The 20,044-nt window shown below is 43.3% G+C and overlaps 1 protein-coding gene across 2 annotated transcripts in view; it reads right to left on the bottom strand.

The window, feature by feature from the left end:
* The window catches only part of KCTD1 (potassium channel tetramerization domain containing 1), a 106,507-nt gene extending 103,884 nt beyond the window's left edge, over positions 1-2,623 (bottom strand). Inside the window, exon 1 of one of the 2 annotated variants that reach the window (XM_027797748.2) lies at positions 2,510-2,623. Coding sequence is in view for 1 of the 2 variants with exons in the window: in XM_055705300.1 (XP_055561275.1) it covers positions 2,362-2,370 (9 nt within the window). In the remaining variant the exon portion in view is untranslated. Of the gene's footprint in view, positions 1-2,361; positions 2,432-2,509 lie in introns of those variants that run through there. The other variant, XM_055705300.1, reaches the window with a different exon arrangement.
* Between the last annotated feature and the right edge of the window lie 17,421 nt (positions 2,624-20,044).

Below are 20,044 nucleotides of genomic sequence, written 5' to 3'. Positions count from 1 at the left end.
CACCAAATATTACTCCCAAGATCTTGCATCTAATTCAGTTATGTTCAAAATGGAATTTAGATGAAGGCAGTGTTTCTAAGGGACAGAGCAACACCTGAAGTCCGAATCTGACTTAAATCCAGAAGAATTCCACTGAAATCAGTGGTTACAGCACTGCAAATCAGCAAGAGATCTAAATCTGTCCTAGCTGATTCCAGATCTATCTTTTATTTGCTATATGGCTTCAGGCAAGTCAGTGACCTTCTTTTTATTTTTCAGTTTCTCCATCCATAAAATGGTGATAATACTGCTTGTAATACATGAAGGTTGGGGGGACTACTTAATTCCCTGACGTGGTTTGGATACAAAAATTGCTGGGGATCAATCATTTTTGGTTGCCTCCACCACCTTTATTGACTCTTTATGATCTTCATACTCGGGTTTTTGTTTCCTTGCATATTTTCTTTTAAAAACCATGAGCCATAGCCTAGAATCCTTATTCAAGTTTTACACTGTTTACTTCCATGGCAGGATTCACATGAGAAAAGCAAGTCCAAAATTTGGAACTTGGCCTCAACAACAACAAACTGCAAGAATATTTCAAACAAAACTCAGAAATCACTGCAGGAAATGAATCCCGTTTACATTCGTTTTTTAGAGCGCAGTTATTAACTGACCCACTGACGCCCCAACAACAAGGGCACAAACAAAAACGTCGCAAATCCTTCCTCACCCTTATTTGAATAACGTACACGGCGCTGGTATTGGCAGCAATAGTCAACGTCGTTCAAACAGTGAAACCGGGAGGGAAAAAAATAATAAATTTAGAACAACGCAACCTGAAAACACCCGGGCGTCTGACAGCTCTGAGAGGGACCTCTAGTGTGTGCTAGAACATTTTGTGTTGTGCTGCGGGCGTAATTAATACACCAAAATCACCGCAGTCATTTTGAATAGGCGAAGGGAAGTTTCGCCCAGTGCCGCCGACCTGCGGGGCGAGCATCCCTGCGCGGCCGCTGCTGAACGCGACCGGCACCCATTAAACTGCCACCGTTTTTTTCCCGGACTCGGCTTGCGGAAAGCAACAACTTGCTCGGATCATCCCGGAGTTTTCCCGCCGCGCTCGCCCGCCCCCCAGCCCCCCCCCCCCCCGCAGCGCGCAGACCCCGGCCGCCTCCGCCGAGCCGCCCCGGCGCTGGGCAGAGAGGGAGGAAGATGAAGATGGAAAGTTGCGTTTCAGGCGCAGCCTTTCCACTGCGCTGTTTGACAGAGGCACAAAAATAGCAACTCGGGTCCCCAGCCCCAAAGCGCCCGCGCAGCCCGCTGCCGGCCCCGGCGCCCTCCCGCACCGCATGAGGCGCTGCCCCGTCCCTCCGCGGCGGCCGGCGGGCAGGGCCGGCGGGTATCGCAGCCCGCGCCGCTGAGGGGGGAGGCAGGGAGGGAGGGAGGGAGAAGCGTTTCGCCCATTTTTAATTTGCCCGAACAATCCAAGCGCACTCGCTGCCCGCGGGGCATGCTCGAATAAACTTGTATCTCGCTGATTGGAAACAGGCAGCGAACGGCTTTTTTTCTACACACACACACATACACACACATACACACACACACACCCCGCGCCTTTTTTTTTCGTTTTTGAGACGGCGGACGCGGCTCTCTCTCTTCCGGGACGGCGGCGGGCACTGAGGGACGGGGCAAAGCGGCGGGGCCCCGGGGTGAGGGGGGGAAGCCACCGCAGTCCCGCCGCCTACAGCGGCGGCGCCTCAGCCGGCTCATCCCCCGCGGCTGCCGGGGGCCGGCGGGCAGACAGGCGGCGCAGACGAAGGGCGGCCGCTGCCCCGCGGCCCCGCCGCCTCACCCCGCGTGGGGGAAGGGCCGCGGGGCCGCCCTTCCCTTCGCCGCCCCGGCAACAAAGGGCGCCGCGGGGGGCTCCGGAGGGGGCGCGCCGCGGAGGGACGGCGGCGCGGGGGTGGGGTGGCGGTAAGGTGCCTCCCGCTCGCCCTCCCTCCCTCACATACACACAATGGCGGCCCCCTCCTGCAGCCCGGCGGAGAACAATGCCATCCGCACACCCCCCGCGCGAAAATACACACATTTAAAATACATAAATCCCCCCCTCCCCCTGCGCACACCACCCCCTGAGCCCCCCCGGAGAGGCGGTGGGGAAAGGAGGAGCCCCCCGCCCGCCGCGCGCCCCCTCCCTCCTTCCCGCCCTCCCGCCTCCCCGCGGCGCTGCGCGGGGGCGCGGGTTGCGCGGGGGAGCGAGGCGGCCGCGCCGCGTCCCCGCGCGGGGTGCGAGCGCCCGGCACATGCGTGGAAGCGAGCGGCGCCCGAGTCCCTCCGCACCCTCCGCTGCAAACAACAACAATCCCGAGCAGCCCTTACCTGGAACATCGGAGCCGCCAAAGTGTCCCTCTTTTTTTTTTTTTTTTTTTTCCCCTACCCCCTCCTTTTTTTTTTTTTTCTTCCCCCTTCTCCCTTTCTCCCCTTCCCCCCCGCCCCCCCGCACCCCCCCCCCCCCCCCCCAACTCACACTTCCGATATTTCTCTCTCCCGGCAGCGGTCTGCTCTCCTCGCTACACCAGAGAGAAATGCAATAGCTTGGCTAAGGTAGACAGAGCAAAATACAGAGAATAGTTGCTCCAGGGCTTTGAAACCCCTCAAGGCAAGGATCAGGATACAATTAGCTCATGTCTCTACCTCCAGTCTGAATCAATCTCCGAAATAAAAGTTAAATTAAATTAACTGATCACACGGGCATAAAATTGATCTCCTTCGAAACGTGCTTATATATATATATATATATCATGTATTTTTTTTTTAGGATTTTTTTGGTAGAAAAAACAGTCTCATTCCAGCCTCCAACTTGCTTTTTACTCTCCTCTTGCACAGAAAAGCTGATTTTAATCGTTGTGATTAGTTTTGATGTAACGTTTCCGCGGGCGATTTCTGCAAATGGATGGAGTGTTTCTTTGCCAGAAGAGGGAAAAGCAGCAGATGATGATAATTATAAGGATTGTTGGTTGTTTCTTTCTTTCTTTCTGTGCCTCTCTTTCTTTTTATTTGTATTTAGATCTGTCTCTTCACTTTCCCGAGTTGACCTGACATTGCCATCGCACTGAGGTCGCACAACTTGTTGATTACAATCACCTCCCGTTTTGATCGAGGGATATGGGATAATTTGGCAGTGGAGCAACACATTTTCTGTTCCCTTGGCTATATAACTTCCCAAATGACGTGTATAAAAATAAGCACATGGAGCCTGCTTTGCCCCAATCAAGTCTGAATCAATGCCTGGGGGTGATACACAAACTCATTTCAAATGTTCAGCCATGCAGAATTGCAAAAAGATTGAAGGAGTTGCGCTGCATTTTTTATTTTTATTTTTTTTTAAAGCAGGAAAATTAAAAGAAAACAAATCCATCTAAGCAAATCCAGGATTTTGCCACTTAGGTGCATGTGACATTGCTCGCAAATGCTACTAACTTTCCTTCTCCAATTTTCCAATTGAAATGGAGCCTTCCCTTTTTCTTTTCTTCAGCTGGGAGTCTGCAGCTCCCTTCTTCTGAAGAAAACAAAAGAGGGGATAGCCAAATATTTTACAAATGTTTTTCTTGATCAGTTTTCCCTTATTCTACCATTCTTCACCTCCCACTCCACTGTATGCTGCTTTGTTCAAAGCCACTGTCTACAGAAGCTGTATTAATTTTTTGTTGTTGTTGTTAGAGTGGACTATGTTGTCATAAACCCATGGGTCATCTCCCATTAGTGTCACATCCTCACAGTATACTTTTGTGAAATGGTATGTTTCTAAGTACTTCACAGTCCATTAATTCAGAGACTTTGCTGACACTTCTGATGAAAAAGACCAGGTTGTGAGGCCAAAACTGCCCAATAAAGCCCCTGAATAGAACCAGAGGTGTCCAGCAAATACCTATGGTTAGCTCTTTATTATATGGTTTTGGTATTTTAAAGAAAGTAATGCGAAATACAACAATTGCCTTTTTCTCCTAAGGCAGTTGCTGCAGCCTAAGGAATGACTAGTTCTCTCTCTTAAAAATACATCCAACCCAAGACATCCTTTTTGTCTTTCCTCTTATCTTTAAACGATAACCATAATAAGGTGGTAGGACTTCTCACGTAGGAATCACACCATTTGCAAATGCTTTGTCATCGCCATATAATGAACACAAGTATGTTAGGTTAATTAACCAGGAATGGCTGACAAATTAAAAGGAGAAAGTTCAAGTAACCACACACTTTACATGCCCCAAGAAACACTCAATATGGCTTCATCTTCAAATTTCTTCTTCAATATTCTTCCAAAAATTAGTAGCACACAAGAGGAAAAACTCCCCTCAACAATATGTGCCTTCCCGGGGTGGGTTTGTGTGGAACAGGGTCGTTGCAACCCTTACTAATGTCATGCAGCTTTAGCAACAGAGTAATTTTTAAGTACTTAAATCTGGTTTAATAACTTAAAGAATCTCATGGTTTGTCAATTAAAACACAGTCAAGAAAATTTTCAGTTTTCCATCCGGATGGAATGAATGGTTTCCCAAGTTCAGCAGACCTGTGTCTTGACCTAACTTTATTTCTGTCTTACAGTGTGTCCCTGCAAAAAAAAAAAAATTATGGCTCTTCGTATGTGACTTTTAAATGGTTCACTGCTTTTCTCTTTCTAATAAATAAATAAAGCAATGCCAGCAGCCTGGCACTCATTAGTGACCTGCATAATACAGAGAACAAAAATCAGTAAAGGAACAAATTTTAATTTCAAGCTAGCAAGTGGCTATTATGGAGAAAGGTGCAGAAAAATAGCAATGTAGCATCCTTTAAAAATGTGGGAAAATACCTTTGTGCTGTTATTTTACCTGCAGCAAAGGGTTTATCAAATGATGTCAGCACTAGATAAGAAAAGGTGTATTTTCTTAAGAAGTAAGGAAATGTATTTATTACCTCAAGAAGGCTTATTTGTTTACCAAGTTTACTAAGTTTTACACTTCCGTCTCCGAGTCAGAAAATCATGGGCTTAAGTCTCACATCACACTCGTGAGATAAGGGCAAATGCCCACCTGGGTAGCTGCAGACCCTTTTGGGCAGATGTTGTTGCTTCTGTTTGTCCACTGCCATATCGTGGTGGGACTGCTGCCTAGTCCTTCTCTTTACACGGTGGTCAAAATATAAATTAATAAAATGGAGGTATTCTCAAAGAAGTCGATATTAACTGCTACACTGAAGTACTATCTCCTTTCACATGCAAATTAAACATTTCCATAGTACTTCCCCAGGAGACAACAGAAAGACCCTGGCTTTGCTTATTATGCCTCCTCACAGCTTTAAGTATCCGCAGCCTTCACTGCCTTAACTCAGGCCTGAATTTACTGCTGGTGTGGCCATACTCTGATCTAGGGAAGTATTTTTGACATTGGTAGTGTTCACAAGGTATCAATATAACCCATGAGGGCTGTCACATATATCTGAATAAGTTAGCAAGGTTTACCTTTATTAACAGCTTGGAGGTGATTTGCATACAAAGGAGAACACATTAAACAAAATTCTGTTCTCTTTTACTTGGAGTTATCCTTTTTTAAACAGGTTTACATAAAACTACATTGTGTTTGTGCATTATGAATATTTTACTGATGCTGAATAGCAACCTTAATGAGCTCAAACTGAGCTCAATATTTGATTTCTGAATTTTTCCTCAAATCATCACCTGTTCATAATTAGCCTCTGGAAAACTATAGTAGTTTTTCTGTATCATTGTCAATGTTAACAGTTTGGAAAATTGTGGCTTTTGAAGAGGCAGCTTTTCCAACGGCTGCAGATCATATGTGTCCACTTGCTAAAGGGCATTATTTCTGATTTAGCTGTAATCCTGTCTGGAAACAAGTACAGGGGCTCTTCTCAGGAAGGCCCTCATGTCAGCTTGACCTTCTTTTGAAAGTTCCCTCCTGCAGTCCATAGGCTTGGTATGTGCTGCAATCTTGTTTCAAAAATATTAAGAAGAACAGCTCAGCATGGAAATAAAAGCTAGCAACAGTTGCCTGCATTAGATATTTTGTCAGTGGCTCTTTTTTTTCTTTATAGAAAAATAGAAAGGGTTTTACATTGTGTTTGAAGGGAAAGATTTATGAACACAGTTTCTCCAGATTTGTTTTCCCCAAGGAGTGTTAAAAATAATGTATTTTTCTTTATTACCAGTAACATTTTGATGCAGTATTTGAAGAAATAGATTTTGTTATTTAGCTGTGAAATGGATTGAACAGTGCAAACCAAACCAAAAAGTGAAGTAGCCTAAGCAATAGCATCCCTTCTGCATTTGTGAGAATAATGAGGAACCAAGACACAGGTCTACTATAGGAAGATGGCTGAACTAATGCCTCTAACAAGTTACTCCTACTCTGTTTCTAAGTAGTCCTTGTGTGCTGCCTGCACTTAATGCCACCTGCACCCCTTACCTCTTAGTTAAAAAACAGAAGCTGAATAAGAGTATTTCCATATCCCACTACAGTTCCTGGTTGTGAGGTTGTCTCTGTGTTAGGCAATGCAAATGCACACAGAAAACAGATGTGGTAATGGATTTCCATGTCAATCCCTTAGGTCTGCCCTCAGCTGCCCAGAGAGGCAGAGGAGGTGATATTTCTCTCTGCATAACGTCACCAAAATCTCTCGAACTCTGAGCTCACTCAGTTGCCAGCTTCAAAGAATAAGACCAGAGTCTGTGGGTAGCTGTTTTAAGGAGAAACAGCATCACTGGAGTGGGACATGAAGCTCATTTATGTAATTTTATCATTGTATGAAAACTCCCAGATGGAACTAGGTTGTTCTCCAGAAATATAAATTTTTAGTGTAGTCAAATCCTCTGGGTGTTTCTGGGTTCCTTGTGAAGATACGGATATCTTGCAGACTGTAGAGGTAATCAAGGGATCACAGAGTAGTTTGACAAAACACTTCTCTTCAGGGTTTGGGGGCTTTTCCATGGGTGTCTTTCGGAAGCCTTCGGCACTCTTAAATCCCTTTGCCAACAATGGGAGCTGAAGATGCTAAGACCTCTAGGAAATCATGACACTTGTGGACAGGTGAGAAAAGAGGTCGTAACAAGATTGCCTCTGAGCACGCAGGATTGAATATTTGAACCCTGATGTCATCACCTCCTATGTCTATATGCACTTATAATGGACTTTAGGAAGTTGTCTACATTTCTCTGATGATCTTCTCTGCTTCCTTTTTCCCTTGCCAGTTATTCCTTCCCCTGGGAAGTGCTCCTTTGCTTGCTTGGTGATTGCAGAGGCTTTCTGAGGTGCACAATGGGACAGTACCACGCTGGCTTTGTTTCCTGCCTTCAGACATTTGTTGCACAGAAAATCTGTCTTTGCTGCAGAACAGTTGGGAAAGGACCAAGTCTGTACAACCTGTAAGAACAGAGAACAGATCAGAGTTTGCCTCTGGTCCTGCTGTCTTTTACTTTGACTGGATTTCCCCTATGCCCATTTGAAACCTCTCCTCCCATGGCAAGCCAGATGTTTTATTTGGATTAGTCAGTACACTTTGCAAAAAAGACTAATGCACCCTTACGGTCTCTGTAAGCTTTTCTGGGCTAGGTCATGTGAAATAACAGCAGGGCTGAGCATGGAAGAAACTTCAGTTGGTCAGAAGCATTCAGAGAAAGTGTGCAGAATTCAGGGCATAACTGGTAATGTATCTCATGAGATTGTACAAATTGCTCTAAGATTGTTCCAGTTTTACTGCTCAACTCATTCTAATTAAAGACTAAACTGAAGAAAAGAGGGTAAAGTATACATGTGTGTGTATGTGTGCGTATGTTGTGGAAGAAGAGAAATCGGTAAGGAGAAAAATAAGCATTTGATTAACTTGGTTTTGCTATTTTATATTCCAATATCCTATAACAAAACCAACAGTTTCTAGTTTCTCAGTTCATCTAGTCCAAAACCACTCAGTTTTACTTCATGGTCCTATTGCCTGAGCCAAAAGTACTCATGAGAAGCCCTGTAATACAATAGAAGTACCTTCAGGGCACCACAAAAATTTATGTTAGTGTATCTCTTTGCACATCCTTTGGGTGTCAGAATATCTCTGCTTTCCTACCTATAAAAACTATTCCCTGAGCACACCTATATACACAGAGAAAACGAGCAGAGGTATTTGGTGTTGTTAAATAACAAAACACACCAACAACCTTCCTGCCTGGATTTTTAACATTAAAACCATCATTCTCAAAAGTGTTACTCAACTGTACCATGAGTTTTCAGAGAGAAAATTGACATTGATGTTACAGTACTCTCTTTCAGTATAGCTGTATTTCTAAACACACTCTTCCAGAAAATGTGAGATACCAGCATAATGTGGTAATACAACAAGGCAGTTATTTGAAGCATGGATCTACGCAATAAACCATCTTATTCAGCTGAGGGAATATTTCAGAGGGGTACACAATACAGCTGCAAGAGAAACTCAGGCTGTGAAATCTGGATTTGTGTCTGTGTTTGAATAGCCCGAAGTCTGGGAGTGCATATATTGGTCTGAGTTGGTCATACATTGGGATAAAGAAGGGCAGACTGCAGAATTTGAACAGGGCTGTTAACATGTCCACCCTTCAGAAACAGGCCATTCCAAGGTTTTAGACCTACAAATACTGATTGCAAGGAGTGATTTGCAGATTTTGGAACCAGACTAATTTTCTAGACTACTTGTAGAGCAAGTATATTGTTTAAAAAGGGTATTTGAAAGAGATACTCTCTACCTTTCTGCTAAAGAAGCAGCAACAGTCTGGAACGTTTCTTTTCCAAAGGAAAAATGTATTATACTTTCTGTTATATTTCTGTTTGACAGAAATTAACCTATGCTTTCAATGCTATGCATGAGCTTTGAAAAACTGATGTTGCTAACATCTCCTTGCTCTCTCTTTGTAGGAACACAAGTCCACAGAAAGCAGCTGTACTTTTCTGTTTGGAATAATTCGGATAAATCCACTTTCAAATCAATGATGTGTTTCTCCTAGCCACTTCCTAAAAAGCAGCAGGTTTTCACCTCATACCGATTTTACATCACTGTCATTTCCCAGGTTTGCAAGGAATTATAGGAGCTGGGCTACTCTGGCCATACTTGATGGATGAGTTTATGCAAAGGAGGAAAGGTGCATAAATATTAAGCTACAATGTGCTTCATTCCTGGTTCCGTGTGTAGCATATATATGCAGTTATAAGGGTAATTTTTAAGTTTTAGTAATGTCCCAGTACCTCGTTTCATACAAGGAACCTGTGGACACTAAGCAGTGATAGACAACAGTAGTTTTTTGGGTAGCGATAGCAGTCAGGGGTATGAATCCTGCAGCCTCATCACAATCCTTATTTGTTCATTTCCTGGTCAAAAATAGTGGTTTGCCAGAAGCTCGTCGATATTTTAATCCATGCCCTGCTGGTCCTGTCACAGCTGCTAGGGGGACATGAAGAGACCTACAAGTTTAAAGAGGATTTTAGTTGACTGCCTGTGAAAACAGACAGTCATCTCCTCAGGCAGAGGCTGAAAATGTCTGCCAGGGAAAAACGCCCATCTGGCAAAACTCTCCCTCTCATGCCACAGTCACTGAAAATTGCTGTGCTAGTTCATGCAAAGGCAGTACTCCTACATATACCTCCAGGCAACCTTTCTCTATCCCAACCAGCATAAGACAGATGTTGAGAGAAGTCCTACCTTGCCAACCAACCTCTTGCTAGACTGCTTTTGGGTTTGTTGTTGTGCTTTTTCCAGTCTCCAGTCTTCTTGTGAGTGGCTGAACTGTGGAGTGTACATGGTAAAGGGGAGTCCCTACAAAAGAAAGGACATGACGATCACCAAATATAAATCCAAAGACAATTCAGGGTAGGTGGCATGGAAGAGGCATCTCGGAAGTACACACCAGCAAGCGAGCATTGCTGCCAAGGCCACATATATGCTAGGAATACTCCCCTGACAGATATAATAGCAAACAGTGCTGGCAAAGAGTCAGTGGCTTGATGTAGCTGGCATAGCTGCTGGTGCAAAGAAAGGAATAGGACCCTGTGTCAAGGCAATTGTCTGCTTTCTCCTCTCTCTGCAGCTACGCTACCTGTGCACACAAATAGCTACTCCAAAGTGAAAAGTGACTATTGTGGATGCACTCACACTGGCAAAACTGGCTTATCCCTCTGTCTCCTGTACTTCTCTTCCCCAGCGGTAAATGCAGAGTTTTGCTAATGCGGCAGCAGACATCTTTGCTCTCCTGACATCAGCCTACAGAGAAAAACAGTTTCCAAAATGATCAGGAAAGGTCACAAACACTGGCAAAATATGCCTTTGCCTTTGTCTGGGGATTTGCTGCCACTTATCAATGGCTTGGTCATGATATTGTCTCTCTTGATTTCTCTCTTTGTTTTAAAGAATGGTGTTCTCAATTTGCCTTTTTAACTCAATGGTCAGCTAAACCATCCACACTGATGCCTCGCACAGGAGCAATTCTCTCTCAGTTATTTCTCTGTGGTATCATACAGATAGACACAGAAGCATACTGGTTGTGACTGTGGAGCAAATTCAAGCCAAACTTAAAGTAAAATCAATGAGGTCACAGAGAGAACCTTGCCAATGTTTATTACCTTATACTCATCCAAGATAAATTTCATTTGCTCATCAATCATCCCTGAATTCAGGATACACCAATGCTTTTTAATTCATGTCAGGCTTCTCACAGTCCTCTTCAACTGCATGGAACAATGAGTACCATCAGCAACTGTCACTCACTCACTATTTATTTTCCTCTGGTAGCTCACTACTGCAAACACTTGTTGAGAGAGGTTTCAATGCCATTCTCCCTCCCTTCTTACCAGCAGCTACAGCTCAAACCCTGAAGGTCACCAAACACTTCTGGGGAGGTCCTGGGCTCCTTTGACAGCTGTGGAAGGGAAGTTAGTGTGTGCAGCCTTCTTCAGGAACAAGCTGAACTAAACCAGGTGTAGTCTGTGTCAAGGCTAGGTTCATTTTTCTTCTGGTATTTATTTTCTGTGGCACACCTTAGAATATATTGGTCATGACTTCCCAAGAAGCTGTGTCCCTGCTTCCCTGGGAGAATCGGGTCAATACTCTTTCAGCTGCTTTACAGACATTGACTAACTAATCCATGCAATACCCCCCAAGATAGGAACATGAGGCAGAGAGATTATATGACTTGCCCAAAGCCACAGAAGGAATAAATGTCAGGCTTATTGTGAACAGGGCATATAGATCAAAGGAAATACAATGAGAACTCTGGAATTCCTGTCTTCCAGTCCACTTTTTAGAACAGAGAGCAACACTACTTTTCTGCTGTACAGCTTTTACAGAATTTTTTTAGTGAGGGATCTTGTCAAAAGCTTGAAGGAAGACCAAGTAAATCATCTTAAGTATCCTATATTGGTGCAGATGACTTATGCTTGTGAAAGGAACCTGCATGCTTGCCAGCTTTCAGTGAGAGATGATGTTGTAAGATCACAAAGGCACAATTGCTTTCTCAAGTAAAGTTAATACAACAGCTTCCCTCTATGGCTTTAGCTATGCAGCTGCAGGATTTTGCTATACATGTCTTTTGAATCTTCTATTTGTAACTAATTTAGTTGCAAAACTTTACCGACTGGCGGATTTAAGTTGTGAACTTCCTTGCAGTGAATGCTTGGCTTTTTAATCATAGCACTTCAGGGAATGGGGAACTTACAAATAGATATGTCCCACACACCACTCTTCTGGATATTTCAGAGAGTTACTTGGTGCACTTCTGTGATTTATATGTGTCCCCCCCCCAAATAATTTTCATGCTAACTGTGCCCCTTGTCAAGCTGAAGTCAATAGCAAAGTTCTTCTAGATTTAAATACTCCAGGTTTGTACTTCTCATTTCTATTTTGATCTCTAAATTAATTTTACTGTGGGGATCATATCACAGATCCAAAGTGTAAGCTTGTGGAAGCAAATATACTGCAATTTGATATTACCTTTATTACTGGTAACAAATCTGTTGTGTTTTTTTCAGGTTTTAAACATTAACTTATTTTACAGGAACTCCTTTACAGGAGTAGTAATAGTACTGAATACTTTTCTGCTTATATCTGCGTGTGCATGTATACACATACATTATCTATCTGTGAGTAAGAGTCAAAGCTATGCACAAACCACTTCTGTATTTCCTAATTTTCAAATGATGAGCTATACAATCAGCGCTCTATTCAGAATGGCTTTCTCCTACTGAGTTTCCTAAAATAATTTCTTTTTTAGAGAAAAAGAGGGAAAATTGGAGAGATCCCTGGGCAGACCGTGGAGAGATTTGCAGGAAGATATGTAAATGCCATACCCTGAAATTGCTGGGTGGGATCACAGACTGCCTGAAGGCTCTATTGAAGTCCAGGTGCCCGTCTCCCTGCTCAGCCAACGGGTGTTTCTGGGTGACTGCAGACGGCAGCCATCCATGTACGCAATGGGAACTCCAGTGACGGGAGGTGACCTGTTTCCTGATTGCCATTTGGAGATGATCTCATCTTCTCAAAGGTTGTTTTCTTAATTTGACTTGCTGGATTCTGCTGTGTAATGGTATTTGATTTTCTACTGTTGCTGTTTTGTATGGGAATATGTCTATCAGCTTCTCCTTTGAGAGACTGCTTGTAATAGCAACAAGTTCATTCACTTTTAAAGAGTTTTATTTTGCCCTTCAGCCTTTTAATTCCCTTGCATTCTTAAACTTTACACTCAGAAGTTTTTATACAGACTTTTTTCTGAAATCATATTATCAGTGGTCTGACTTAACCAGCGACCATTTACTCCTCAGTCCCTGTATCAAGTCACAGAACTAGCTAAGCACTTAGGCAGAGACTTAAGTCTCATTAAGTGCAATGATACTTAAGCACATGTTTAAATGCTTTGATGAAGTGAGGCCTAAACCCTCCATATTGTTATTATACTAGATTAACCCAGCAATTAAACTTTGCCGTTTGGAAAAATGAGTTATTTCTGACATTATTGTTAGGATGAGCATTCAGTTGAGCATACTTGCTACCATATGACTTGACAGAAGCGCATGTTACGTTCCCCCAGCACAAAGTGAAAATAAGCAGCAGCAAAAGGGAAAACCCTTGCTTGTGGGGATGCTGGTGTTTCCAGAATGTCTGTATCACGAGGGTCTGGAAGAACGTCTCTCCCAGCCAGCCATGTATGAACAGGCGAAATAATCTGGGAGTAGATAAAATAGTTGCTGTCACTGCTATATTGAATTTTGCAGGTAATTCTGTACCAGATTACCTTTCACTGTACAGAAAAGCATTCTTCCTGATGCCACTTGCTACATCATTTGAGCATGGGGTTTGTAATACACCTAGTTTCATAAATCCCTTAGCTATGTTTTTTAAATAAATACAGTCCCTACCTGGTTTGTTGTTTTGGGGTTTGTTTAGTTTCTTAGTGCCCGGTTATACTCTGTGCATTCACACAGCAAATGCCTAAACCCTCCAGGTTTATTTAGTTTTGGTTCTGCTGGGTTTCGTTTCATATTTGAGAGGAATCCAAAAGGTAGGCAACACTGTGCCACCCCAGGCATATTTTGGCAGGTGTTGGCACAATTTCCAGGACTCCTGGGGACTGCATGTCCCTTGCAGACCTGGGCAGGCCTTTTGATCCTTTCCACCTCACTGGGATGGGAGGTTAACTGGCTCACCTGATTTTGTAATCATGTAATTCTTTGCTTTTCTGCCACACTTCCTATATGGGGAGTGTTGTTTTTTTCATTATTTAACTGAGTATCCTGAGTGGCAATCCTTGTCTCCTTATGTTTACCTACACACACCCACACCCCCTTACAAATGGCGTGAGCTGAAAATAGCTAAAAGGTGGACAAACAGATCTGAACTCTGTGGATACAGAGAGTAAGACAAAAAGGTGCAAGCAGGAAAATTTTGCTTGTCTTGGATGAATTTGATCTACACCTCTTGGAGTGCCTTTGACACGAAAGCTTTCAAGAGAGAGAAGAGGTCTCATCTGATTACACCCAGCTGACTTCAGCAGATTTGTTTACTAAGTCAACAACCTTTAATTTTGGATGTTTAATACACCTGACGTGAATGTGTAAATGTTGCTTCATTCCTCATTCCCTCACTGCCACAGCTGCACTGATGATATCTTCCAGGAATCAACAAAATCATCGTGAACTCACTGTGAAGCTTCACATGGCAGAGAGCTAACACAGTGAAAGGGACAGCAGCATTAGTTGAACTCGAGACCAGTATATGTCCACAGACACATTGCTTCCATGGAAATGTACATATAGTGATGAGATGACTTTGTTTTTCAGGATGCCAAAAATAAAAGTAAGATCCAGCTACCTGGTAAATGCTCCAGGGTAATGGCAAGCACAAGATACAGTCCTGCAGGATGGAACAGCCTCATGCTTGGCTCATGTCAATGATGGCACAAGGTTATCAGCACCATCAGCTGTCACTAAGCACTGGCACAATCAAGCCAAAAAAGAAGGGATTCTCCTGGTGTAAGAAAACAGCTCAGTGTGCATAATGGAAGCTTGTCCCTGTCAGATGCCTGCCACTTTTGGTTGTCCATTTGCCTCATTATTGCAGATACTCAGGTTCAAATATGAAATCTCATTTGAGAGTGACCGTGTGAAATGAGAAGGAGAAACCCCCAGTGTCACAGTTATCTCACTGACCAGGGACTACAGCATCAGAAATGCAGGTTTATGACTTGCTTCAGAGCAGAATGGCAAGAGAAACCAGACTGGAAGTAAAATCTTGTAAACACAGAAAAATGCAGTTAATGTAAGCATTGTTTTAAGTTGAGCTGAAATCTTCATCCTAAAGGTTTAAAATCTTTTTATCTCGTCCTGCTTGAATTCTTAGTCCTGAACCATCTTTTATGCTTTTAGCACTGGACTGGATGAAATAGCTCACAACAAATTAAATCAAAGGTGTTATAAACCAATGGAATTTCCATAAGCTGCTCCTGCTCTTCTGGGCCAAAACCTCAGGAGGCAGCAGGCACCCTCTGTAAATTGTGCCAGGCTAGGCAAAAATAAAATCATCACAGAGCTTACTTTTATTTTTGGCACCCTAATAAATAAAATCAATTTAAAATTATTTACACAGGCACACTGTAAATGAAATGGTTTGGGCCGATTCATTTCATCTGAAGGTCTGGCCCATTATTATTTGTATTAAAAAAATCAATGTGGAAAAAATCCTTACATTGCTTTTAATTGCCCCAAATGAACTTAAATTATGAAGGGTGTGTGTGAGAAGAATTACAGAAGAAAGGAAGAATGAGTATCTTGATAATTAGTTCTGTCCCCCTTTCCCCATACAGGCTATCCTTAACATTGCTTCTTTTAGAAGATGCAGTATTAAAAATTCTCCAAACCAGCCTTCCCTAATCATCCAGTGGAATTTATTGTACCGCAACTGTTTTATAGTGGAATCTATGGTGTGATCATAAACCAGCCTTGTTGTGTCCTAAATTTTAAGGCACAAAGATTGCTTGGAGGAATAACCCCTTTTGTTTGGCACATTGGAGCCCAGATTGCCATGACTGTGGCTCATGTTTTGTTCATGTGTATACATATGTATATATTTTCACTTTCCGCTCTTTTTGATTTCTCTTGGAGCACTGAGGCTTGCGCATTTGCTAGTTTTAAATTTTTGCAGCAGGGGAGCTGAGGAGTTTGCTTTTTATTTTTTTTCCCCCCGTTTGTTCCCCGAACTCTTCTTGCAGTTTAACAAGTCAAATACAAAACACGGGGGGAATAAACATCCACATGATGGTACCATGCGTGGTATCACATCATTGATTGGATATACTGCATTGGAACATCACACAAAAGAGCCTGTAACGAAAAAATTCAATTGCCTGGGGCTTTGAGCTTTCAAATTAGGCTAAAGAGGTTCCCCTGATAACCAGCAGTGTTGGAGCTTTCAGTATTATTTAGCTGCCCAGGCATCAGTAACGGTTTTCAGTTAGAAGGGCCTGGAGACCTAACGCACCGGTAAGGTAACCCACCTGCACACTCAATACTTTGAGATCAAAAAGCCTATCTAAAAATCTTAAGTTTACCAAGCATAACTGAAAGCGAATGTGACTCTCCCTTCTTCAACACTATCTCCGTCTGTGCAGCCTATTTTGCATCAAAAGATCCATTTGAAAGTAGATCCCTTAGAGCTAAATATTCTAAACTGACAGAAGAATTTCTAGTGGCACACCAGCCTAAAGCCATATTTTTATGAGGACATCACTTTCTATTTCTAAGCTTCAGTATGCACTCATGCTTCCTCATTGCCAGGAGCCATGCCACATCAAGTTGCCTCCTCCCAGCTTTTATGTTTTTTTAATGGAGTCCAGTTTTCTGCCTAACTTATGGCTATCTCCCTGACAAATTGTCAGACACCTATGTCACTAGGACGGAGGTATCCTGATGCAGTGTAAGCCAGAAAGGACATTGTAGGTGTCATTAAAAAAATATACAGGACATCCATTTGTAAATCTGATTATTCTTGAAAGTTGGGAGGGTTTAAAAAAAGCCCCAAACAACCAATACCTGAAAAGAAAGACAATATGCAGTATTTAGTCCTTAAGTATAAGATGAGAATGAGGAATAGACAAGATCTTTAAGTTCATGGGTCTGATCCTGTATTGCTTGCCATCTCACAGTGCTGCTGTGAAGGGGAGCTGTGCTGGACCCTTGGCACCAGCAGTGCTTTGCATGACTGCCCTTGGGTTGCAGTCTCCTTGGGACAAGGCTCCTGACTCCTTGTACATCTTATTCAGCACTGAGCAGACTGCTTGCACTTAAATAAACTGCAGTCGCTTCAGTGTCTGGCTGGAGCCTGACAAGTCATACTGCTGGGTTTAAAGAAACAATAATGGACCTTCCTCATTTTCATACCATGGGAAAGCACTGCTTTTACAGTAATGAAGCTCATTTTTTCCCCTGATGAAAAGGCATCAGGGTTTAGCTGCTCCCTCGCAGTGCTGGGGAGTTTAACATTCGCTAAAATATTCTAAAGGACTAGCACAGGATTTCAGTCCTAAAAATTCCACATCCATCAAAGAAGGTAGGAATTTTTATGTTAAAAGAAGAAAGATGTGCTGTTATAAGTCAGCAACTTAAATGCCTTTATCTATACAGCCTGCAAGACATCTGCAGAACATTCAGCAATTAAATATGCCCCCAGCTGAACAATAATGTTGCTGCTTGGTCTGCATATAAATTAGAGTGAGTTAAGGGTGGGTGTTCAAGCCAGGCTCTGTTGTCAATATCCTGTGCCATAATCTGCCCTTGAAATCACCCTGGAGTCTGCAAAGGGCACTTGTAAAGGTCCCAGCCACAACATATCTCCCCTCCTTGTGCCAATAAAACAGAGCACAGATCCTTGAAAGAGGGATAAATACTAATCATTCATCATCCTACATAGCTGAAATTGTCTCTCTGCTTGCCAAAATATGCCTGTTTGGGAGGGACAGAGGAAAAAAAAGAGGGCATGGTGTATTTCAGCTCCAGGTCCCTGCTCCACATGAGTACCAAGCCACAGGCTGGGAGCATCTGGAGAACCTTACCTCCCACCCCAGCACCAGGGTTTCCCCAGAGGTGCCACCATGCATGGAGGTTGGTTTTTAGGCTGCTGAACTCACTGCAGCTTCCCCTGCCTGGCAATTGTGGCTGAAGGGCCAACAGACTGTGTTTTCTTCTGCCAGCAAATCGTCTGTCCAGCTGTGGTTTGGAGCTCCCAGCTGTGTGTGTGTGCGTGCGCATGTGTGCATGCGTGCATGTCTGTGGTGTCTGTGTGCATGCTACAGGAGCTGGAGAAAGCTGGTCAGAGAGGTGCTGCTTCTCTTCCACCGCATCATTTCTGAGGGTGACTACAGGATGTTGGCACACCTGGCTACCTGTTGAATTTTTCTTACAAACATATCTTTTTCTCTAATGCCTTTTGTGTAAGGATCCCAAAGTATTTTAAAGATGTTAAGGTATTTCATGAAGCTGCTGTATTTCTCTAGTGAGGCAGGCAACCTGGGGAAGGAACTATAGGTGCCCACTCACATGTATAGCAGCAACAGCTGCGGTTGCTCAAGGGATAACAGCCCTTGCTCTAGTTTTGGCCCCTCTCCCCTGCCAGAAGCCACCCCTTGCAGGAGCAGAGGTACCGAGACAGTTGTCTGTCCATGCCTCCATGGCTCCTGGTAGGCCTGGTGCAGTGGTGCATACTGGCATGTGATACTTTCTGTGCCCCTGCTCAGAGGCAGGGACAGGGAGCACAGGTGGAGAGCTGGGGATATGGACATCTGTAGCATCAGGGATGAGATTTGCCAGAGCTCATCTTTCAGGACCCCAAGGCATACACTTCTGTGATGACTTACACCTTCCTTATGACTGTAGCACATTTTTGCTTACGTTGAATTGCCTTGAGATTAAAAAAAAAAAAAAAAAGAGCATTTAACATTGCCTGTTGGGGCTTAGCCTCCTACAGAGTGACAAAGGCCACATTTGTATCTGAGAAAGAGAAACACTGGCTTTCTCACTGCTTGCAGTAGTAACTTTGTGTTGATGACCCAGAGAGCACAAGAAAACACAGCTATGTGGCACAGCACCTTGCATGTTAACTTGGCTCAGGCACATGGTTTTATAGCAAAAAATCCAGCTGGAGCTCTGTCTTCTGGGCAGAGCTTTCCATGTCACTTCTCAGTAGGAAAGAGCTACTTATTCTGTGCCTCGAATCTAATTTGAACAACACCTTTCTTTATAAGCACTACAGAGTATCTGTTTTCTTTCAGCAATTTTATGGCAACAAACAGCTTATATCTCTTTCCTCATCAGCTTTTTTTTTTTTTTTTTTTTCCTTTTTTTTTCCCCATTCCTTTTTTGGGCTATTTGAAAAGAAACCTTCAATTTAGCCTGGTACGAACAGCACTTAACTTGTTAAAGGTGATATAATGTGATATAATGATAGAGGTGTTAAAGGGACTTACAGTATGCAGGGTAACAGCCCTGCACGTCTTGGTAACCATATAAGCTTCTGGAAGAAAGGTACAGAAATATCCAGAAGCAGTAAATATAGTAAGATATGCACAGGGCAACTACAGACCATTAGCTAGGGACCCATAATGGAACACTGCCATCTTTAAAGACATTTTTGTTTCTACAATTTTTATGACAGTTTTATGGCAATTCTGTAACTACTGTACTTCTCTGTTTCACAGTGGTCCCTTTTTATCTCTTGAGATTATTCCAGGATGTTAGGATGTAATATATAGAGAGAAAAGCAATCATTGCATAGCAAGCTACACATAAAAGAGTCATATAATCAATTGCTCTGATGTCATAAAAGTCACAGTCCACTGATCTGATGTCACCATGATGGATTGGGACTTTTAATGCTTCATTTATGGTGTTTAAAAAAAGGGGAAAGGGTTATGTCAAAACACATGCCATTCTTAATGTGGCATTAACAGAGCTAAATGGGATGCCATGATATTTATTTATTTGACCGCAAAAGTGTGATCCAAGTTCAGTGTTAACAGCATAAATGTGGCTACTTCTGTGTGCTTTCAGAAACCAGTGGGCGAGGGCTAGGAGCAATGCATATTTACTCCAGCTGAGGATTGCCTCTGATGTTTTAATTAATAATAAGGGAACAAGGGCTCAGCCTTGACTTTGCCCCAGGTCACGGGCGGCACATGGCTGTGTTATCCAAGGAGCAGCCTGGGAGGCTGTGGCTGGTGGTGTTGCAGTCTGCTCCTGCTTCCCACATGCTTTGGCAAAGGAAATACCCCTGGCTTTCCCTTCCTTCGCTTGAAGTAACTAGCACATGGGGAAAGGAAGAGGAGTGGGGTCTGGAACAAAGGTCTGCAAGTATTGTCATGGGCAGAGCTGAATGGACACAGCGGTCACGCAGTGGTGGCTCTCCTCCCTTCCCTGTGGTCTGCAGCCAGGGAAAGCTGTTTGAAGGGGAATATTATGCCATGGCCCTTAGTTTCCAGGTGAGACTGTGCAAGGTGGGTCAGTGCGGGGTCATAAGA

Source organism: Falco cherrug, chromosome 3, assembly GCF_023634085.1.
Source record: "Falco cherrug isolate bFalChe1 chromosome 3, bFalChe1.pri, whole genome shotgun sequence".
NCBI lineage: Eukaryota > Metazoa > Chordata > Aves > Falconiformes > Falconidae > Falco > Falco cherrug.
Note: the sequence above shows the minus strand (reverse complement) of the source record. Positions and strands in the feature narration are given on the sequence as shown.